This window comes from Rhizopus delemar, genomic scaffold (genome assembly GCF_000149305.1).
Source record: "Rhizopus delemar RA 99-880 supercont3.10 genomic scaffold, whole genome shotgun sequence".
Taxonomy (NCBI): Eukaryota; Fungi; Mucoromycota; class Mucoromycetes; order Mucorales; family Rhizopodaceae; genus Rhizopus; species Rhizopus delemar.
In genome coordinates, this window is record NW_027137836.1 from 820,246 (window position 1) to 841,782 (window position 21,537).

The window sequence follows — 21,537 nt, forward strand, 5'->3', positions numbered from 1 at the left end:
CGTCTTCAACGTCAAAAGAAGATTCTTTACCAACGTCTTAAGGTTCCTCCTGCTTTGAACCAATTCACTGAAGTTTTGGATAAGAACACTGCTACTCAGCTCTTCAAGTTGTTGCACAAGTACAGACCTGAGAGCAAGCAAGAAAAGCGTGAACGTCTCCGTGCCGCTGCTGCTGCTAAGGCCGAAAAGAAGGAAGTTGCCAAGACTGACAAGCCTGTTGTTGTCAAGTACGGTATCAACCACATCACTGCTTTGATTGAAGCCAAGAAGGCTCAATTGGTTGTTATCGCTGATGATGTTGATCCTATTGAATTGGTTCTCTGGCTCCCTGCCCTTTGCCGCAAGATGGGTGTCCCTTACTGTATTGTTAAGGGTAAGGCTCGTCTCGGTACCCTTGTCCACAAGAAGACTGCTACTGCTCTTGCTTTGACTGAAGTCTCTGAAGCTGACAAGGCTGAATTAGCCACCGTTGTCTCTGCTGTCAACGCCAACTTTACCGAAAAGTGGGAAGAAACCCGTCGTCACTGGGGTGGTGGAATCATGGGTCCCAAGTCCAATGCTAAGATGGCTAAGCGTGCTGCCATTGCTGCTAAGGAAATTGCCGCTCGTCAATAAGCATCTCTTCAGAATTAATAAAATCATGTTTTAATTGAAAATTTTCCTAATTTTCATACTTTGTAAATAAAAATCGAAATGAATACATTCCCACTATTTTTAAAAAAAATTGTATGTTCCTGTTTAGTAGGATTGAAACAATGAAAAAGTCGTACCACTGTATTAAAAAATCATTCCACGTCCACAGAAAAAAAAAGCAGGAGATATTGCAAAAAAAAACAAGTATAAGAATTATTTTTGTTTTATTTTGCTTTCTATTCAAATGTCGTATACATCAAATAAACATCTTCGATTTATCTCAAACAAGCACTCATTAGAAGAAGAAGAGGAAGAAATCATGGATAGTATTGGAATGCTAAAATGGTTCTTTGAATCTACACTCTTTGGAGCATCAAAGGTCACAATCACAAATGTTTAACAGCACATATCAAACATTTTTAACTTATAAATTCATATTCTGTTATTTAATAAATTGCATACTTTAACTGTAGATTAAGCCTATGAACACTAAAGTTTACCTTATGTTTACATCTTCCCTCTCTTATGAATATATCCTCTAATTACATCAGGATACATTTGTACCAAATAAGAAGAAGATCGGAATAGTAATATAATTTATTTTTTATTATTTTTTGAGTAATAACTTCGTACAAGGTTAAGACCCAAGATATTCCATTCAAATAAGGCAAATCCGGCTTGCGAACGGCTATACATGCAGAACGCATCATTAAGATCGACAAAAGCATTTATTTTCGCAAGGCATTCATGGCTAGTATTTGAGACAGCAGGCTTGATAAAATCATGCCTTGCACTAATACTACACCACATCAGGCTTTTGCAGGAAATAACAAGATCGTGAACTACGTGCATCGAAAGTTGCGTCCAGCTTGCTATATAAAGCCTTGTTAACTTGGGAAGATAACAAGCGATTGTCTTTAATGTCGCATCTGTGATATCTGAGCGAGGCAAGATCAAATCCGAAAGGTTTGGATGAGTCTTTATAAAGGGGATAATGACATGATCATTCATGTCGCATTTTGTAATAGCAAACTTTTGTAAATGTGGAAGGTACGGTTGACCTTGATCGTCTACGGTGATAAACGAAATGAATTCGATCGGCATCCTTTTGCAGCAGCTTAATGTAAGGTGCTTTAGATGAGCAAACGAACGTAAATCGTGTGCTGTTTCATCTATTGTGATCCAGTCACATTCATGCAGCTCTAAGCGCTCAATCTGTAGATAAGTCAGGGGACGTAGGGCAGTCGGGGCCAGGCCTTCACAATTTGCTAAAGAGAGGTATTGCAAATGATGGCATTTACCAAGGGGTACGAGTGTCTTGTTTGTGATGAATATGTTTTTCAAAATCAGCGTTTTCAAAAACTTACAGCAATTCGACAGCAGCTCAGAGCTTACTTCTGTTAACTCTTCAGGTTGTCTAATATCTAGCTCTTCAAGATTTGGTGTGAATGGAAAGATGTTTAAAAAATCGGTATCCCTGACACGAGTATCATATGTAAACAGCATGCTTTTCACACGATTTCCTAGTTGGTGCTTAGAAAAGCCTTGACTACGAATGAATTGACAGAGTGTACGTTTGTAGCTGAAATGAGGATTCCTCCATAATTCAGGTATTGCAGCTGCATAAAATGCTTTATTCACAAATAGACAGTTATATTGATATTTTTTGTTTAGGTAGCTGACAACTATTTGTAGAATTTCGAAAGGAAGTTTCTGTATTGGAAGCATTTTTAATAGAGAGAGAGGGAGAGAAAAAAAGAAAAGAAAAGAAAAGAGAGAAAAAAAAAAGAAAAAAGGTTGTCAACTCAAGACAGGTTTATTATTTCATTTGGGCGTATTGTTCTTTAACTCGGTATAGCTGACTACAGAAAAATAAAAATTTATATACACATTATGCAAAGCTATAATCAAGAAACAAAAAGAAAAACCTCAAAATATTTTAAAGATGCACATTGAATTACTGTATAAATATAGCTTATAACTAAAAAAAAATGATGTACAAGTATTATAATATGCACCAATAAATACAGAACTTCATGTTATTTTAGAAATACAAGTAATTGTCTAGTTTATGTCTGGGTTTTGCAAATGTTACACACAATGTTAATTCAACCTTTCATGAAAAATCAATAGAACTGACAAGGAAAGCATAATATAAGATTGGCGTAAACATGTTTCTGGTATCAAGAGGGCTTATATTAAGTACGCGCAAATTGGACCATACAATAAAATAAACTTGGTCCAAAATATTAAATGTATTTTTATGTCTGCTCAAATCTGGAGAAGCCTGTGAATTCATCATTCCTTTTTCAGAAAAAGTAACCATTTAATTTTTCTTTTTTTTTTTTGTGTGTGTACTTAAAATGACATTAAACAAACATGTCGAATACATTTTATTAGCTGAATTTGATATTGACAAAGGTGCTTCCTTAAAGCATCAGCACCCAACAGAGACAGGAACAGACGAGCAGTAAAGTAGAGCAAAGCACACATTCTGCAAAGATTCTTATTTTTCTATAGTATCTTGTCTGAGTTGATGTTACCTGATGGAGCACATCTACGTGCTGAGGATTGGACCATCTTTTGCTTAAATCAACTTACACCAGATCCAGATCAGCAGCAAATAGTAGATGAGGAACATAAAAGTCCTTTATTGTATGTCTTAAACCTAGTGAGAACAAAACATGACGCGACAGCAAGAAGGTTTGTGCTTGTCCCCACTCCTTATTTTATATATATCTTTAACTTTTCCTTTCTCCTTTATAGAGGTGCACGAGTAAAAGCGATGGCTATTTGTACACGACATCAATACCTTCACATTTACAAAGTAAGCCAATGAACTTGTTTGTAGAGACTTATCCTTTGTTGGTATAGCCTGTTTTGTTATTGGCCATGGAAAAGTATTTTGAAAACCCAACAATTGAAATATTAGAGTCACTTTATGAAGCAGTCAATTCAATGGATCTATCCAGGATGCCTAAGTTTACATGGCATGAAAGACAGATACTACGAGCATCAGATAACAGAACCATGTTTGAAGAGATGTTTATGGATAGCCCAGAAGAATATGACGATCCTGTAGACGATGAAGCCAGAAAGAAGTTTATTGATCTTAGCTCAGGGCATACCAAAAGATCTAGAATGTTGGGTAAAGATAGGCACTTTTTTGAAACAAAGATTGAATATGAAGGAATCAAGCTACCCATCAAAATACCTCTCACTGTGAATCCTGAGGAAGTAGGCGATGTAAGAAATCAGATCAACAAGAAGATCAAGCAAAACAAAGAAAAAAGAAAATTTATTTTTTAACCTAGTTTTCCGTGATAAAACTCATAAATACGTTTACACCAAATACCAACCATTATCCTGGGTCACTTAATCCACATCATCCTCATCTAGATACTCCTGGTTCCTATACGCATCCCATCATGCTGCTTCTTAATGCGTTATTAACTCAAAAGCGCATCATCTTTTTGGGCCACGGACATCCTTCAGGTGAAGTGGCAAATTATGTATTGGCTGCCTGTGCCTTGGGTAGTGGGTGTGGTACAGTTCTTAGGGGATTTACAGAACGTGCATTTCCTTATACCAACTTAACCAGCGTAGACGATTTACTAAAATGGTTCGCTTTATTTACTCTTATTATTACCATTCATTTATTCTCATCTTTATGATATGTAGTCCTGGGTTTATTGCGGGTGTGACGAATCCTACATATGAAGAGCATACGAGTTGGTGGGATATACTTTGTAACATCAGTACAGGCAAAATCACCGTCAGCAAAGACCTTGAGTATGTGCGAGGGCGAAAGGGATCTATTGCATCCTCTGTTAAGGAAGAAGCTATGGTGTCACTCAGTCGAAGTCCAAGTATGAACTCATACAAAGATACAAATGCACAAGAAGAAAAGAAAATGGTCGACACCGATGCCGAGTTTATGCAAGGTGTCTTGTCTGCGATTGGAGCTCATTATGGAGAGACATCGATTCGGGCTAAATTTCAAGATTATGTCTTGAAATTCGTTCGATTAGCTGATCTCTATGAGCAAGAGGTTTGTGGCTTACCAGCCAAAGAGAGCACGCTAGGGTATGGACCTGTTTTTGTGGATGAAGGAGCAAAGAAAAGGGAATTAGCTGCCAATGCGAATCGTATTGAAGGTTGGCGACAAACAATATCTTATAAATATTATCAAAAGGTATTGCCAAGCCATGCTAGTATATTGTTATTTATGCTAATCTGTCTATAGGACCAGGCGAGTAGAATGGAAAATTCATGTATTCAAGATTTGGATGTCTACCGACAAATAAGTAAATTGAAAAAATTAAAACAAATACCGGATGATGAAGTACTTGCTATTTATGAAGCTTTTTTAAATAACACCATTACGCATCGACAAGTTATTGAGGTAAACTCGGTAGCATTTGCTATTGTTATTTGTTGCTAACTACCAACTGTAGTTTCTTTCTTATTTACCTCAACATCAAGGTGGACTATCACCATTAGGAGTAGGTTTATTTCATTCAAATCCTTTAATTCGTGAAAAAGCACTTGAATTATTTCGCAGATTAGAACGTAGTCCAGTAGGAAGTAAATTCATTCAAGACTTATCAAAGTTTCAAAAGATTGCTTATGAAAGACAAGCTGCTAAAGTAGAATAAAAATTTTCATAACGCGACATAAATAATTTCGCGTTTCTTTTTTTTTTTTTTTTTTCAATCATGAATTTCTTTGCACCTAAAAGCGTCTCGTCTACACCTAAAGCTGATAAAAAAGAATTGGAAAAAAAGATACAACCTTGGGTTGAAAAATAGTAAAGAAAGAAAACAAGAGTATATGAGTCAACTGAAACAGATTTATAAACATATAGTCGTCCAAAGTCTATTGATGACATTGCCTCACAAGAACAAACAGTCTTAGTGTTAAAGAAGGCACTTCAATCAGATAATGTGAGATAATCAAACAAAGGATTTACAATTAAACTAATCCGTTGCAAGTTACCTCACTTGCTATTTTATGGCCCACCCGGTACAGGTAAAACGTCTACCATTTTAGCTTTGGCTCATGAATTATATGGACCTCAACTGATGAAATCACGTGTGCTTGAACTGAATGCATCTGATGAAAGAGGCATTAACGTGATTCGTGAAAAAGTAAAGGATTTTTCAAGATCAACACTTACCACCAAAGTCAGGTAAAAAAAAAAAGGAAGCAATTATGAAACATATTGATTGAAATAATCTTTGTATACAGTGGATATCCCTGTCCACCTTATAAAATCATTATTTTAGATGAAGCTGATTCAATGACAAAGGATGCTCAATCCGCTTTACGTCGAACAATGGAAACTTATTCAACTACAACACGATTTTGTATTATATGTAATTATGTGAGTCGGTAAGTACAGTATGATTGCAAGCAGAACAAAACAAACTGATTGGATGCACATAGTATTATTGAACCTATTACATCTCGTTGTGCCAAGTTTCGATTTACATCACTCCCTGTTGAGGACTTGGAGCAGAGATTAGAAATGATTTGTTTACAAGAAGGAGTTCAACTTGCACCCAACACAATGCAAACATTGATTCAATGTTCGGGAGGAGATTTAAGAAAGGCCATTACTTTTCTACAAAGTGGATATAATCTAAAAGAGACCGTGACACCTCGTATGGTGCATGAGATGGCAGGAAGGATTCCAGATGAACTGATTGATGACTGTAGAGAACTGTGGGCGAGCCAAGATGTGAACGAAATCGAGAAAGTGGTAAAGAGGATCATGATGGATGGTTACTCTGCAGAGAATTTATTAAGTCAATTACATGAAAAGATGATTGCGGATGATAGCTTGTCTACTTTACAAAAGTCAAATATATCGCAGATTATGTCTACTGTAGATATTGATCTTATACAGGGTGGTGATGAGCATTTACAAGTATTGAATTTAATGATGCAAATTGCATCTATTGTAGCTTATTAATAAAATCGTTTATGTTTACTTCCAAAGGATATCGATTTTGGTATTTTCAATTTTTGATCCATTTCCTTCACAAGATCCTCCATTTCGAAATCCATGGTTTGCGTCTTCTTTTTGTCTTTTCTTTTCTGTTGTCTTTTTCTCAAGTCATTAAATGTAAGTGATCCAGTATAAACAAGATCAAATGGAAAATATTTTGGATAGTGATGCTTGTCTATCAAATGCAATCGACGCATCTTTGGCGTTGAAAAATATTTTGTACATGTTTCTACATAACAAGCATGCTACTATTTATTAGTATAAACGCGTATATGATATTCATACTACTTACAATTTTTTCTCCTCTTTCTTTTTTAAGTAGTAACAGTGTATCGTGAATCTCGTCTAAATGAAGTTTTAGCCATTCTGCACCAGGAAATATCTTTTGACAAGCAAAGCAAACGTGTGTATGTCTTGATTCATAATGGTTCTCATAAGCAGTAATAGTTGGAAATTGAGCTCGACATGGTTCACAATATATGGGATTTTGACTATGACTCGCCTGTTGGTACGTCTTTTGGGTATGATGGATATAGCTTACACTGAGAGAATTGAATTCGTTTCTTGTTGAATCCACTCTATCTCTTGTTTAGATTGTACTTGCTTTTTTAACCAATAAGCACGAAGCAAGATATTTCCTTCTTGAAAGAAAGGATCTGTCACTGAATAGATTCTTTTGGTAGGTTTATAAATGGTTGACATATAAAGAGGAAAAAAAGGGGAGGACAGAAATTTTTCTTTTTTTTTTCTTCCTTTCTGCATTTATAATAAATGAACAAAAGGCCTTCATTTGTTAATTTTCCTATACCTTTTGATCATCCCTACACTATCCCTACCCTAATAACCACCCTTAGTGCTTCAGTGATACTTTATTATTCTTTACATGCTTCACATAAACGAGACTTGAAAGAAGCCATTAGACAACAAGTTGTATATAAACGAAGACACTTGAAAAGAAATGAAGATAAATTTGCAAGTTTAAAGATTGACAAACAATATGTGAACCCTTTTAAAGAATGGAATCCTCATGTACCTTTTTGGGATTATCTTTTGTTTTTGTTAGAAAACTACTCCATTAAGGTCATTGTTGTTTTGTATATTATGTCATATACTGATATGAGTTTATGAATAGAGTGTGAAAAAAGAAGAAGGCTTGTCAGTGATCCATCCTAATTTGGATAAAATTAAAGAGAAGCAAGTGTCAGTTACTTGGTTAGGGTAAGTAATAACGACAATAAGCAATAGCAGTGGAGAAACTGATTGGAAATCAGACAATCGACGTGTCTTTTTAGTTTAGATGGATTGATTATTTTAACAGACCCTATTATGAATCATAAGAAAAGATTAAGGCCTTGTCCTTGTAAAATAGAAGATTTAGAAAGAATAGTTGATATCGTACTTGTTTCTCATCATCATTTTGATCACTTGGGTATTATTTTTTGATAGTTAATATCATCATGAAACTAATGCCTTTTATAGATGAAAACACAGTGAATAGATTGGGTAATAAAGTGACGTGGTATATACCATTGGGGTTAAGAGAATGGTTTATAAAGAGAGGTATTGATAATGTGATCGAGTTGGATTGGTGGCAAGAAATACATCATAAAGATAGACCTGATATACTTGTAGCTTGTGTGCCCTCTATGGTAAATATCATAATAATAACATGTATATGCTAATAAGAATAATATTATAGCATGGAAGTTGTTCATTTTTAAATAGAGATGAATCTTTATGGTGTAGTTTTGTAATTAAATCAAAAAAGCATAAAATATTCTTTTGGCAAGTAGATTATTTACTCTTTTTATGTACTAACATTATTTTAGTGGTGACACAGGCTATGTACCTGAATTATTTAAAGCAATAAGAGAACTTTATGCACCATTCACAATAGCTGCTTTACCTATTGGTTCATATGAGCCACACAATTTATTTCGATCAACGCACATGAATCCATCAGAAGCAGTCAAAGCACATATGGACTTAGGATTACCCAAGTTATCGATCGGTATTCATTGGGGCACATTCAAGCAATCAAATGAACCTTATTTATCTCCCTGTCAACTGTTATCTCGTTTATGGACTCAAACTAACGATAGTCAATTCATTACAACTTCATTAGGTCAAACAGTTGAAACAAATTAAAATCTCTTATTAACAAAAGAATTCATTGCTCTTGATTTATTTAAAAACAATAAGTTAAAGAAAAGCTCCTCACAAGGCCCATTTTTCTAAAGCAGATCGTATTGAGGCTACATTTAAATTGTGATGATTCAAATGTTCTTTTAAAATCACAGCTTGATTATAATTCAGTGTAAAAAACACTATTGCACTTACCAGTGCAAGAAAAACTCTCCTGAATCACACACGTCGAATTTATATCAGGAAATTAACAGAAAGCGCTATTAATTATTGACACCTTTAAGCTGTAACTATAAAGTAAAAAATAGCTTCAAGTATATTTAAAACTGCTTTATGAGAGGAATGTCAATGAATCAGTTTAACTTTTGAAGCAGAAATATGCCTATAAAGTGAAATAAATGTATGGGGTTTCTAGGACTGCTTTGGAGGTTGAATCGACATTATAATTTTTTAATATGCATATCCCGCACAGAGTAACGCCAACTTACGCCATTGTTTAAAGTAATGCTTAGAAGAAAGTCAAGCATCAATTGAATCCTAAGGCATTGATGATGTCTCAAACAATAAAGCTGGGGTCTTGATCATAGAAAAAGCTGGGGAATCAAATTAGCATAAGAAGAGATCTTGGTAAGCGGAAAATAGACATGACTAATTATTCAGTTTATAAACATGGGAGAATATGAGCATCCAGGCGTTTGATATTTTTTTTTTAGCATCCACTCCCTTCTAAAGGCTATTTATCCTCCCTTGGCAATATGTGATTTTTTATTAAATTTAAATTTATACATTTTAGGAGCACAGATCAGTCTAGAAAATTTAGTCCCTTTGGGAGTTTTATGTGTATCTTTTGAATGGCATCTTTGTTATTAATGCTATTCAAAATTCATTGCATACAACATAATGCAGGTAGTCTATAAAAAGAGGGAGTAAAAAGAAATCAAGGTCAATTGACCACAAAAAATCATTCTTTTGTCACTACTTTGTGTCTGTGTGATCTCTGATGTTGTCACGAAATGATATTTAAAACTCAGACCACGATTTAACCTGTGATGACGTTTTTTATCATTTCTTCCTTTAATTCTTTTTCTTTTTTTTCCACATATTAATACAAATGAACCCTGAATAGTAAGAAAAATAAAGAATGATTTATATTACTTTATTAACAACAATTGCTTAGCGATTATTTATTTAAACTTTTATTGATTGGTGATTCTGGCGTAGGAAAGTCATGTTTATTATTACGTTTTGCAGACGATACTTATACTGAAAGTTACATTTCTACTATTGGTGTTGACTTTGTAAGTCTATAAAACATAAATTTACAAATAGCTTATTCTTTTTTATTATTATTATTTAATAGAAAATTAGAACAATTGAACTTGAAGGAAAGACGGTCAAGTTACAAATTGTAAGTTTGGATAAAGATATACAAGATATTAAATCATTTTTAGTGGGATACTGCAGGACAAGAAAGATTCCGTACGATCACTTCTTCTTATTATCGAGGTGCACACGGCATCATTGTTGTTTATGACGTTACAGATGCAGATAGTTTTAATAACGTAAAGCAATGGTTACAAGAAATTGATCGTTATGCTGCTGAAGGTGTCAACAAACTATTGGTTGGTAATAAAAGTGATTTAGTAGATAAAAAGGCAGTAGAAACAGATCAAGCCAAGGTAAGTCATATAAGAAGAAGGAAAGCTGAGGCTAATAGGATGATTAGGAATTTGCTGATGGGCTTTCTATCCCACTTTTGGAAACTTCAGCCAAGGATGCTACTAATGTTGAACAAGCCTTTTTAACAATGGCTAAACAAATTAAGGATAGAATGGGTTCAAGTATGCAACAACAACAACAAAATAAATCAACTGTTAGAGTTGGTCAAGGTGCTGCAGTTCAACCTCAACAATCGGGTGGTTGTTGTTAAATAAAGCATAATAATATATTCCGTCATATTAACCGAGAAAAATATCATTTGTTAAATCACTGGGTATATCCTATAATCTGGCCATATATTGACAAGCCTATATGGTTAAGGGTTTATTAATCGTATCTTTGCCAAGTTGTGTCATAAGCTACAACACCAAATGAATTTACATGTGGTGTAGTAGGTTGAGTAAAATTTGATAGATAATGTTGGGAAGAATGCTGATAAGAGAGAGTAGGCTGAGACAATTGATCAGATAGCACTTGTCCAAAGGTTGCCTCATCTTTGCTTATTTTTGATGACACTTGTTCATCAGGCATATTAAACCAATGAACCCAACGTTCCAAAGAGTCTTGATCATAGACTTGAAAAAGAAAGTAAGCACCACTTTCTGTACGTACACGAAAGATGTGACGATTTTCTAGACTTGACTTTGTCATAACTTCACAATAATCATAATTATAAAAATTAGCATCTTCACCCGATTTCTATACATAAATAAGTATGAAATGTTGTATGATAACCGTAGACTTACATCAGATATAATAAAACATTTCTGAAAGGGTACCAAGACGATACGTTTAAGTGTCCAAATAGAAAGTAAATCAAATCTTGTTACTTTCTTGACAGGAAGTACACCTTCATGTGCTTCATACGTAAAATCTTGCGTTCTCTCAGTAACCATGTTGAGTTGAATGTTTGGATTCGTATTGCTATTGACTTGCTCAGCATTCATTAGCTTTCGCCACTTTTTATGAATATGTTTAGAGATCACAGTGAATTTTGGGACAAAGAGGGCGATAAGCGTGAAGGAGGCACCAAAGAGGATAGCAGCAAATTGTAAATAAGTAGTGGTAACATAATCTTTGGAGGTAAATAACATCGCAGGTATCAATATAGCTGCTGAGACACCCAAATTACTAATAATAATGAAAATAAGAAAAATGAACGTACCTTTTTTATGTTATTTCAACTTACTAGCTTACATAGGTTATTTGTTTGGATTCAGACCATTTACTACTCACATTTCTTGTCTATTCTACATTTAATATAAAAAAGAAACAAGCGTGTTTTATATGGTTATTTACCTTGAAAGCAAGAAAAGCGGCTACAATGATCAATATAAAGACCCACAACAGAACAAAGAATTGTGCTAGGTTAAATCGCTCACTATTGAGGGAAGTGGCGTACTGACAATAAATGCAATAAGTGTTTCGACCGACCCGATAACTATTTATGCTAATTCGATAAACCGCATTCCAAGCAACTAAAGGTACAATGACAAATAACTGAAAGATACCCACCATTCTTAATAAATAAGGAGCCTTTAGTCTTGAAGTACGCGTTGTAAACACATTTTGATATCTATTTCATCCTCTTAGTATCGCTTAATGGTGTAGTTGATAGTTTACATTTTATAAATTCTGAAATTTTTAGCAATAATGCTACCAATGATAAACACAAAGCCCATGGATAACAGAAATTGCCTTGCAATACAATTTGCCGGTGTGTTATAGACTAGGTTCAACAGGACTGTGAGATAGCACATTACCAATCCTAATAGCTGTAAATAACAAAAGACTGGACTGGATATCATGATTGGTTTCAGATCGCGAAAGAGTAAGATGAGAATAGCCATCAAAATACAAAAAAAGATTCCGCAAATACTAAGAATACCCACAATGATACCCGCACTATCATGGAAAGTAGGATTTAAATCTAATAAAGATTCATAGGTAAGCAATGACTTGTTATATTTTTAGCTTACAAATTATTCCAACAAGATCTTTTGGTTTTTCTGTTGTGTTTCCTAAATAAATAACATCTACATTTGATAACAGTTTAAAGAAACTTGAATTAAGGTGAGCATAAGGTACACTAACACCGTTAAGAAAGTAAGATGCTTGAAAATTGCTAAAAAAAACATCAGAAGGCTATTTTTAACCTGCAAGTGATATTTACCCTTCTTCGGGGTCACCTAAAACAATTTCAGATGACATTACATTTTAAATTCACATATACCCACAGCCTCTTTTCCTTTTTTTCCCTTCTTACCTGAGCTAGAAAAGTTCATGAATCCTTTGATAATTATTAGAATTAATACAATCTACAAATAGATATTCATTGTATTCTAACCTGCTGGTCCATTGTAATTTAAATTATAAAAAGTAGGGACCATATTGGATGAATTAAAAGTATGGTTAGCAAGATCTTGTAACCCTTTGGATCGACCACCCTCATATTCGTTCAAGGCCTGCTTTTATGAGAATATTGCTTGGGCTATTTTTTTTTAATTATTCCCTAATGACTTACACGATTTATGCCGAGTGCAAGTAGTTCTAGGCACGAATAAGTTTGGGTTGCACCAAAAGATAGACCTGTCTTGTTCCAATTTGTTGGATCAGAACTTGATTATGAAGTTAATAACATGTGCTTCTCTTTTCCTTTTTGTGTGTGTGTCTTACAAGTTTGCAGGCACAGGTTGTGATTGCCATGTTTGATACAATTCAGCATAAGCAGGATTATCGGTTACTTTACAAAAAAAAAAAAAAAAAAAGGTTACAAAAAGACATGTAACAGTTGGAGATGATATTTACGGTTCCACAAGTTACTAATGTACATAAGACCATCGTAAGATGAAAAGTTCATGTCGCTTCGTGATAAGTCATTTGGTAGCAACCAAACCCATCCTTTTGACATGTAACCCATATTTCTATATAAAGTATGCGTGAGATGAAGCAAAAACAATGTAATTAAGTTTTTGATTTACTTTGCTTTACTCAGTATACTTCTTTGCTGATATAACTTAGTAGTAATCAAAATGACAATACGTGCCCCTGTAAGGTTCATGTCGTCAAGAGCAGCTAAACAGAATATTTAAGCGACAAATACAAGGGAAAATATTCATAAATTTTTACATTCAACTGTATCATCATCCACGTTATCAATCGATATCAAATTCACTAGATTCAGTCCAAACTTTTCACTTTGTTCAATCAGGTTTGTGTAAGCTATTAAAGCATTATGAACATCATTCTTTGCCAATTAATATTTTATTACCATCTTGCTCAACAACATTATCTGTAAAAATAATTGCATACTGTCGCCACCCCATATGACTGATCCAACTAGCTATTGCACTCATAGGCGGAATGGATGTACTGGATGTGTGAAATAGATATGTTGATGATTTATCTGACGAGCCAAATAATCCAGGAGCTGCTGAACATTGTGGTATCTTGGCTAAACTTGTCACTGAAGCACTTGCTTTTGTTAAATCAGAAGTGACATCTCCAATGACAGCACTATTTTTATGTGTTGAATAATATGCTTTTGTAAGACTTTGTTCATATTACTTTATGTAACTGTTTGTCATTTTAAACGTTTCCCATGCAGTGATGCCTTGGCTGTCCAAAGATGAATAATACCGTGTGATATTAAGTTGAACGTCTGTAGAACATGTCAGTATTGGATCGATTTCAATGTTTTATAGACTGTAAACCTGGAAGGATATTTTTGCTTTCTATTGATTTGGCAGCTAATTGTATGGCTACCTCATTGGTGATGATTGTATCCACAAGTATTGGTTGCGCAAGCGTAGATGTATTTGGGTATATGATACCAATGTTATATGTCGTTTTATTATTACTGATGGATTGTCCTAAAGTATTTCGTATAAAGAAAAAAATAATAACAAAATAAATGCAAAAAATCATATAGTTCGAGTTTCTTTTAAATAGAAAGAAAAGAAGGTGAATAGATTTTATGGTTTGAAATAGTAATGATAACCTTTCAACGGAGTTTATGAACCCTATTAGAATTGAGGTAACGTAAGACGAGCCGATATGAGCTACAATAAAGACCCCCCTTCCTGCTGTCGTATATCATCATGTAAAACTTCTTTGTTTTTGTGTGTATTGAATACCATCTTATCATTTTACTGTTTTTCTTCTTTTTATAGAGCCAGCGCACACGTGTATAATGTTAAAAGTACGAGCGGGGAGACAATAATTTTAAGTCAAAACACTCCTTCAAAAGTCAGGTTTGTAATAGTAGGACCATAACAACAAATAAATTGGCGATGAACCCTTTAAAAAGTCTTGTCGGTTATTTCAAGCCACATCATTCTGTACTATCGTCAAGATACTAATTTGCGACCTTTTAAAATGATGAGCAACTGGATATAGAATTTTCCAAAGTATTTGCTGTTTAAGACTGTGATTAGCCGACTGTGACTTTCATTTTGCAATTTATGGTGGTTAGTTTTGTAGGTTCTTTCCAACAAAGCATCTAACCTGTCGGCCAATGAAGTCACACAGCGACTACCGGCAACAGAGCCGCCAATCAAATCAAGTAATACCCACTGGTCCCAAGTGGTAGCCAGGAGGAGAAGATTGCATATCACTTCCAAGAAAAACATTCACGACTGTAGACAAGACAAATTATTTACTTCAAAGTATGGAAAGCTGGACGTTCGCCAGGTAGTGACTTTTTAGAATTGACAAGTGGATCTGAATCACCTGTACAGCTTATGTCTTTAATCACCAAACAGTATTCTTCACGAATCGCAGTTGCAACCACCATAAAAGGCAGTCAAAAGATTGCTAAAATCAGTCTCGATCCCTTGAATTCTGCCAACGATCGCACCCTCAAAGACGGCATTACCTTCGACAATGATCAAGTCCAGACTATGCTCCGTAGAGCTTTAGATTTAACTATCCCTTTGTCTCGACCTGGATTATCGAATCTCTCTTTTCTCAAAGAAGACACTCTTGAGGAATTGTTGAAAAAAAGCTTGGAATCCTATGGCCAAGTCCCTGAATAAGGAGTACGATGAGAAGTATTCACCAACACTTACACAGGTACAGACTATGCTATTCTTAATATTCCTAAAAATTTTGCCAAATTCTCTCCCCTTTCTCATCATCTTCCCTGATATCAATCAGAAGATGAAGTCTTCTATGCAGTATGGAGTGCCATGTCCACTTACTGTCGCTACTGTCATGCTGAAGGACATGCCGTCCCTGACTGTCTAAAAAAAACGGTCATCACGTGTTCGCTGCAATCGTGGTACTAGTAACCACATTGCTGCTGAATGTTAAAAAGCCCGGAAAGACTCCTACTGTTCCACAGAACAGAGTAAATGAAGACAAAGCCCAGTCAAGCCAAACTTTTGTTGGTGTAACTATTCCTAGTACCCCTTCCCAGCCTGTCACCTAGACTACTATGAAGTGTAAGCGTTCTATTCGGAATGAATTTGGTGATGACCCAAAAATCCACTCCTCTACTTTGTTAACACTTGAAGAGGCCTCTATCTTAGTATCTGCTCAAAAGGCTTTGGCTTCTTTTCCCAACACCCGCCGATTCTCAGGATAATATTCAAATGCATTCTAGTGTTGAAAGAATCGATAATCCACATGTTGCTGTAGACATAGCTGTTGTGGGGAAAGAAACCAACAGCATGTTTCAGTGCAAGCAACAAGCCGCTATGAATGACATCCGTAATGGTGCCTCAGTCGGGTATGACATCCGTCAGTACCCTTTAGATAATTTGACAATGCTGGTAAACTTTTTTATATCCCGATTATGTGATGGTTAAATCGATATGCCTATTTAAATTTAATGCTGCTCAGCGTTCTCCTTACTCATTTTCCTGCTTGACATCAGTTTCCTTGGCGCAAAGTGCAGGCACGACATCATCATAACACCCATCCAAAGCATACCAAACACTGTCATATGTAAATATTTACTAAACTCTCCTTTACTGAACACTCTTTGAAATTTTTAAGCATAAAGAATGAAAACAAAGAGCTAACGAGATCGAACAACAGTTCTAAAGCTGGATTTTTAAAAAAATATTCCAAGACTCTTTATATTACTTTAAGTAGGTCCTGAGATTAGATAACAAAAGACAATTACGATTGATATGATTTGACATGTATAAGAGCATTTTATGAACTGAGACTAGTAATAAACTGTCTAGGTATGGATTGAAACATATTATTCAGGACAGTTATTATCATGATCTATTCTTATTGAAACTCGTTTGTAAGAGTTTTGTCCAGAACAATAAGATTATATGTTATTGACATGTTAAAACAGGACACTCTTGTAGAGATCACCCAATAGTTAACAAGAATCCACTTGTCAATGGTTTTTAAGCGATCTGGCAAACAAGAACATCGCTTTGAGTCATCTCGTGTAATTTAGCGCGGAGGAAGAAGCAGAGATGGCTCCTAACAGAACATTTACTACAATTTAAAAGGAGGTTTGGACTTTGAGCAAGAGCGACACGTGCTCTTGCTACAGAATGTCTGGATCGTGCTTCTTGAAGATGTCAAAACAATACATGCTTTTAGAAGCTGCAGCTCTCAAATGTTGTGGGCAACTGCGGATCTGACCACCAGAGATTTGATTACAACACTTGGTGTGGGTACAAGATAATAAAAAGAGTTTCAACAACTGAAATCTACCCTAGGAGGGGATCGAACCGTGCTGCGTCGCCGTTTGAAGGGTTTGAACGCAATGGCAGTGAACGACCTGATCAAGAAGGTAATGAAAGTGCTGAAAAAGATAATCTAAAATAAATGATCTAATGACTGGAAGTGAAGCTTCTCAAAGACATAATGCAAGCCTACGGTACATTCAAAGTACAAGCACAAGCATTGGCGCAAGACGCAGTGACAGTGCAGTCTTTGATGAGCCAGAGTCAAGCATCTCTCTTCAGGGCCCAACTTCAAGCTTCTATTGTTTAAAATCTGGAACCAACATCACATCACCCTGGTGTCATTATCAAGAAATGACTTTTGAATCAAATCAAAAGGCCCAAACTTCCCATTACTTTCGATTTTCAAAAGTTGCTATAAGATGTTAAATGATGTGTTGGTTAACACGTACATATCTAAGAAAATGATATAGAGCCCTTTCCCGTATCATACTCCTAATCAAAATGCCAACGACAAAGAATTTGTGGAAAACATTGGTATCAATAATGTGGATTCCCTTGATAGTGGAATCCGTGACACGTATATCGGTGAGTTCTTTAGGCTTGACGATGGTCTTTTTCTTTCCCTGTTTTTTATTTTATCCTCAAGTGAATTTAAAGTATCTATAAGCCCATAACGACATCTTCCAAACATCATGATCGATCTCTAAGTTGGAGTACTGTAACTGAATAGAATCTCTGATTCACAAATAAGTATTCATCTTTATTTACATTATACAGCAGATCAAATATACTCAACAACGCCTTGTCAAGTTGTTTGCAGCAGACTTTTTTTTTTCTTGTAGAAAAGAAAGGCAAGCGAGAACAAAGCTTGAGATTTTTATTTTGAAAACATTCCAAGCCTCAGTATATTCACATGATGCACCTGGACGGAAGCAAAGGAAAGGGATAAATGGTCAAGCACATCAAATTTTACTTTAATTTATGGAGTGATAGTCAAAGGATGTAATAAAAGAAGAAATGTTGAGATGAAGCACGAAAGAAGTGAGGATGTGTGCAAGCTTTTGTAAAAGGCAATGAATCATATTATGCATAAACAACACACTTTGTAAACATGTTACATAGAATACAATACGCCTATACTTTATTCCTGCTTATCTGAGTTGTCCTTTATTGAATCACCATTTATTGAATCATCATTTTATATAGCCCAAGTATTTGTAAGTCTTGTTCAAACAAAGCAAGCACAGAATGCAAATGAGTAAAGGATAGAGCATTTAGGTTGGCAAAACAATATTATTTACAACATTTTGACATGATCAGCATGAATTAGAATACTTTTCACTAATATGGGAATACTCGATTTCATATTTGATAATGTGGCATGTCTATGACTATATTTTCCATTTATTCGATGTTTATATTCTATTCGTGGTTGTATGCTCACGACTGATAATTGGACTCTTTCAACCATACATTCATAAAGGACTGTAAACCATCCGAATGGATCCTACAGCAAAATCTCTTCAATTGAACTCATTGGCTGATTGGTTTGATATGTTTACATACTAAACATAAACTTTTGAGAGTGTTTATAGTAGTATGAGAATTACACGGTATTTTTACTTATAAAGAAGCGTCTGTCCTTTATTCATAACCTTCTTCAACTACGTGCCAAGGATAATGTACACGTATGCTCTTCGTTTTTGGTCTGATAATAGTCAATTGTCATACGTTTGGTTTTGTTGTTTCTTTTGTGGTTTGAAGAGCTTAGACAATGGCTGACTTCTGTGAGCCTTTTTTTTTGAATCTGTTCCAAGATTTTTTTTTTTCTTAATGCAAGTAGTGAGGTCAAGCAAGGCATTTTATTCACAAATAGGCAAAAGTATATCTCTTTCTCTCATGAAGTAAACCAAGCAAGCTTGGCAGACTTTCTCTTGATAAAACATAGATGTAGTAACCTATCTACTTTGAATGACTCTGCAAATCTTCTCATTCGGAGATAATGTACCTTTTTAGATTGTTTGCATAAACAGGGGGAAAATAACAGTTTTATTTATTTCATTATTGCTGACAAGCTATTCTTGTTATTAATGGAGCTGTCAACACATAGGTTTGTTTGCCGAAAGCAAGACATAAAGTAAAGGGGAATAGAGAAAGAGGGTATAGCTTTTAATGATTATCATAACCATATTGATAATAGCATGTTTCACATACACGTTGAGGACGTGAGGCAAGAATGGTTAAGGATTCCAAGGGGCCGTGAGGATCTTGCAAGATATCCGAAGAATTCAAGAAAACTTTCCAAGATGAGCACTTGTCACATACCACCAAACCACATTTACGACAGTGGTGACGTCTTAATAACAAACCAAACTTTCTATCACATACTCTGCATGCCTTGGCTTGTTCGTCTGATTCCCAAACACTAGGGCTGCTTGGAGGGGATTCTGGCCAGGCTTGATTTGACCATGGATTAGTATCCATGACATCCTGGTCGGTCAACTCTCTTGTCTCTAGCGAATTTTCAATGATGGACAAACTCATCATTTGCGTGTTTATTTTCTCAATTTGTGTCATGTAGGTTTTGATCAAGGTAGAAGCTTGATGTTCCCTTAATTCATTCTTATCATCTATTCTATCCTATTAGCAACCATACACATCACCCATTTGCTTTTTTCCCACCTTGCATTCCATTATACAACACTTGAACAGCATCTTGATACTTTTCAATGTTTTCCTTTAGCAATTTTTGAACCTCCATCTCATCCGCTTCGGGTAATTCAGAATGAATCGATTGAACGATGGTCTCTGCTAACAAGAGATAGTCTGTTGTCCTTTGTTCACCTTGTTCTTGCTCTTCATCTTCTTCAACCACGACATCCATGTTTTCACCATGATGACTTCCCTTTGTAAGATCCATCCGTCTCTTCATCACCCTAACCCATCTTCTTCGTCTTACCCAATGATAGCCACTGGTGGGTGCCACAGGGGTCCAAAGGGCTTCTTCGTCATCAAAGGAACGGGCATACTGCCAACCAGAGGTTGGATCCACGCGGGGATCGCTATAGTCAATCTGCCAATCCGTCAACCAAAACCAATTGGTCAAGCTTGAGATTCGGTGATTGTTGGTCGATGTCTCGGGCAAGGATACCATTTCTTTTGTTTTTGGCTCACCCGTTGGATGAAGCGACCAAGGTCCTCGTGTGTCGCTCTTGGTCAAATAATCTTTACTGAACTGCGGACGGGATAGTCCTAAAAGTGAGGTCGATCTTTGATTCTCGTGCAGGATGACAATCACAGAGACATGGAATTCAAGTAAATCATAGGTTGCACCAAACTTGGAAGCACGTTTGTTGCTTGGGTTCAGCATACCTGATCATCAATCGATTTTTTATATATAAAAAAAAAATGGACTTTTTTTGCATTGATACGTACCTTCTGTGTGTTGAAGGTGCCAAGATTTTCGGCCGGCTCTTTCAAGCATTTCACAAATATAAGATTCACCTGCAGCTGCACTCACATCATAAGCTGCTTCTCCAAAATCATTTTTAATCAGTGGATTAGCATGGGCTTCATCTAGTAAGTATTCCACTATAGACATATAACCTTTGGATGCAGCATTAACTATATTCCCAAGAAAATAATTAAAAATACGTGACAGTATAGGTTTTTTTTTTTTTTTTTTTTGTTACTTAAAGGTGTGTGTCCCATTTTGCTTTTGGCATCAACCTTGGCTTTTCTTTCTACTAATAAACGTACTATTCTAAAGTAGCCACGCGAGCAAGCATTGTGAAGTGCAGTCCAACCATCTTTATCCTTCTGATGGACATTGGCATTGCTATCGAGTAAATAATGTACAACATGATAATGGCCATTATAAGCTGCTTTCATTAAAGCCGTCTATGGAATAAGGAAAGATTAAAGCAAGCACATAAATAGAGCACAAGAGAAACAAACCTCCCCTTCTTTATCCACCGAATCCACCTTGACAGCATATTCTTCTATTAAACACTGCACTATTTTTAAATGACCGCGAGATGCAGCAAAATGTAGACAAGTGAGACCCGTTGCCGGATGAGGGTCGTTGACTGCTTTCAGTTGGTCAGGCACGATCTGTAAGAATTGTCTTAATAAAGCCAAGTTGCCAGATAAAGCAACAGCTCGAATGGTCTTTTGTTCATGAGATTTATTATGTTTGACGGTATTTGTGACAGGAGGAGTTGGAATAACGATAGGTAGTTTAATGTATTTGTTGTGTGAATATCCATAATATTTATGTGCTTCTCCAGGAATAGCTGGAGTACAGAAATCAATCATTGTTACCATATAAATAGGGTGTATGAGAGAGAGAGGGGGGGAAAAAGGGAG

General features: G+C 35.5%; 13 protein-coding genes across 13 annotated transcripts; 8 read left to right on the plus strand and 5 right to left on the minus strand.

Annotated features, from left to right (window-relative positions):
- Nucleotides 1–345: 345 nt before the first annotated feature.
- RO3G_12269 (uncharacterized protein) lies at nucleotides 346–615 on the plus strand (the record flags this gene model as incomplete). The annotated part of the gene is made up of 1 exon (XM_067666853.1): nucleotides 346–615. One exon carries the CDS (start codon nucleotides 346–348, stop codon nucleotides 613–615), a length of 270 nt encoding a protein of 89 aa, XP_067522954.1.
- Nucleotides 616–1,230: 615 nt separating this feature from the next.
- RO3G_12270 (uncharacterized protein) lies at nucleotides 1,231–2,361 on the minus strand (the record flags this gene model as incomplete). The annotated part of the gene is made up of 2 exons (XM_067666854.1): nucleotides 1,231–1,805; nucleotides 2,001–2,361. 2 exons carry the CDS (start codon nucleotides 2,359–2,361, stop codon nucleotides 1,231–1,233), a joined length of 936 nt encoding a protein of 311 aa, XP_067522955.1.
- Nucleotides 2,362–2,996: 635 nt separating this feature from the next.
- Nucleotides 2,997–5,291, plus strand: RO3G_12271 (uncharacterized protein; the record flags this gene model as incomplete). The annotated part of the gene is made up of 8 exons (XM_067666855.1): nucleotides 2,997–3,103; nucleotides 3,154–3,288; nucleotides 3,400–3,460; nucleotides 3,508–3,879; nucleotides 3,948–4,255; nucleotides 4,315–4,684; nucleotides 4,880–5,038; nucleotides 5,091–5,291. 8 exons carry the CDS (start codon nucleotides 2,997–2,999, stop codon nucleotides 5,289–5,291), a joined length of 1,713 nt encoding a protein of 570 aa, XP_067522956.1.
- A 426-nt stretch (nucleotides 5,292–5,717) lies between these two features.
- Nucleotides 5,718–6,610, plus strand: RO3G_12272 (uncharacterized protein; the record flags this gene model as incomplete). Its single annotated transcript, XM_067666856.1, has 3 exons — nucleotides 5,718–5,824; nucleotides 5,884–6,027; nucleotides 6,082–6,610. 3 exons carry the CDS (start codon nucleotides 5,718–5,720, stop codon nucleotides 6,608–6,610), a joined length of 780 nt encoding a protein of 259 aa, XP_067522957.1.
- Nucleotides 6,611–7,417: 807 nt separating this feature from the next.
- On the plus strand, nucleotides 7,418–8,794 carry RO3G_12273 (uncharacterized protein; the record flags this gene model as incomplete). The annotated part of the gene is made up of 6 exons (XM_067666857.1): nucleotides 7,418–7,726; nucleotides 7,779–7,864; nucleotides 7,939–8,075; nucleotides 8,126–8,295; nucleotides 8,346–8,386; nucleotides 8,476–8,794. 6 exons carry the CDS (start codon nucleotides 7,418–7,420, stop codon nucleotides 8,792–8,794), a joined length of 1,062 nt encoding a protein of 353 aa, XP_067522958.1.
- Nucleotides 8,795–9,902: 1,108 nt separating this feature from the next.
- RO3G_12274 (GTP-binding protein ypt1) lies at nucleotides 9,903–10,721 on the plus strand (the record flags this gene model as incomplete). The annotated part of the gene is made up of 5 exons (XM_067666858.1): nucleotides 9,903–9,916; nucleotides 9,969–10,089; nucleotides 10,152–10,199; nucleotides 10,243–10,470; nucleotides 10,518–10,721. 5 exons carry the CDS (start codon nucleotides 9,903–9,905, stop codon nucleotides 10,719–10,721), a joined length of 615 nt encoding a protein of 204 aa, XP_067522959.1.
- Nucleotides 10,722–10,837: 116 nt separating this feature from the next.
- RO3G_12275 (uncharacterized protein) lies at nucleotides 10,838–12,028 on the minus strand (the record flags this gene model as incomplete). Its single annotated transcript, XM_067666859.1, has 4 exons — nucleotides 10,838–11,209; nucleotides 11,257–11,641; nucleotides 11,810–11,829; nucleotides 12,026–12,028. 4 exons carry the CDS (start codon nucleotides 12,026–12,028, stop codon nucleotides 10,838–10,840), a joined length of 780 nt encoding a protein of 259 aa, XP_067522960.1.
- A 1,154-nt stretch (nucleotides 12,029–13,182) lies between these two features.
- RO3G_12276 (uncharacterized protein) lies at nucleotides 13,183–14,097 on the minus strand (the record flags this gene model as incomplete). Its single annotated transcript, XM_067666860.1, has 5 exons — nucleotides 13,183–13,253; nucleotides 13,319–13,434; nucleotides 13,492–13,585; nucleotides 13,782–14,026; nucleotides 14,078–14,097. The coding sequence occupies 5 exons, from the start codon at nucleotides 14,095–14,097 to the stop codon at nucleotides 13,183–13,185; spliced, it is 546 nt and encodes a 181-aa protein (XP_067522961.1).
- Nucleotides 14,098–15,252: 1,155 nt separating this feature from the next.
- RO3G_12277 (uncharacterized protein) lies at nucleotides 15,253–15,546 on the plus strand (the record flags this gene model as incomplete). The annotated part of the gene is made up of 1 exon (XM_067666861.1): nucleotides 15,253–15,546. The coding sequence occupies one exon, from the start codon at nucleotides 15,253–15,255 to the stop codon at nucleotides 15,544–15,546; it is 294 nt and encodes a 97-aa protein (XP_067522962.1).
- Nucleotides 15,547–15,947: 401 nt separating this feature from the next.
- On the plus strand, nucleotides 15,948–16,097 carry RO3G_12278 (uncharacterized protein; the record flags this gene model as incomplete). Its single annotated transcript, XM_067666862.1, has 1 exon — nucleotides 15,948–16,097. One exon carries the CDS (start codon nucleotides 15,948–15,950, stop codon nucleotides 16,095–16,097), a length of 150 nt encoding a protein of 49 aa, XP_067522963.1.
- Nucleotides 16,098–16,305: 208 nt separating this feature from the next.
- On the minus strand, nucleotides 16,306–16,659 carry RO3G_12279 (uncharacterized protein; the record flags this gene model as incomplete). The annotated part of the gene is made up of 3 exons (XM_067666863.1): nucleotides 16,306–16,330; nucleotides 16,367–16,450; nucleotides 16,601–16,659. The coding sequence occupies 3 exons, from the start codon at nucleotides 16,657–16,659 to the stop codon at nucleotides 16,306–16,308; spliced, it is 168 nt and encodes a 55-aa protein (XP_067522964.1).
- A 657-nt stretch (nucleotides 16,660–17,316) lies between these two features.
- On the plus strand, nucleotides 17,317–17,595 carry RO3G_12280 (uncharacterized protein; the record flags this gene model as incomplete). The annotated part of the gene is made up of 1 exon (XM_067666864.1): nucleotides 17,317–17,595. One exon carries the CDS (start codon nucleotides 17,317–17,319, stop codon nucleotides 17,593–17,595), a length of 279 nt encoding a protein of 92 aa, XP_067522965.1.
- A 1,743-nt stretch (nucleotides 17,596–19,338) lies between these two features.
- RO3G_12281 (uncharacterized protein) lies at nucleotides 19,339–21,495 on the minus strand (the record flags this gene model as incomplete). The annotated part of the gene is made up of 6 exons (XM_067666865.1): nucleotides 19,339–19,799; nucleotides 19,852–20,074; nucleotides 20,129–20,541; nucleotides 20,605–20,793; nucleotides 20,862–21,069; nucleotides 21,127–21,495. The coding sequence occupies 6 exons, from the start codon at nucleotides 21,493–21,495 to the stop codon at nucleotides 19,339–19,341; spliced, it is 1,863 nt and encodes a 620-aa protein (XP_067522966.1).
- Nucleotides 21,496–21,537: the final 42 nt, after the last annotated feature.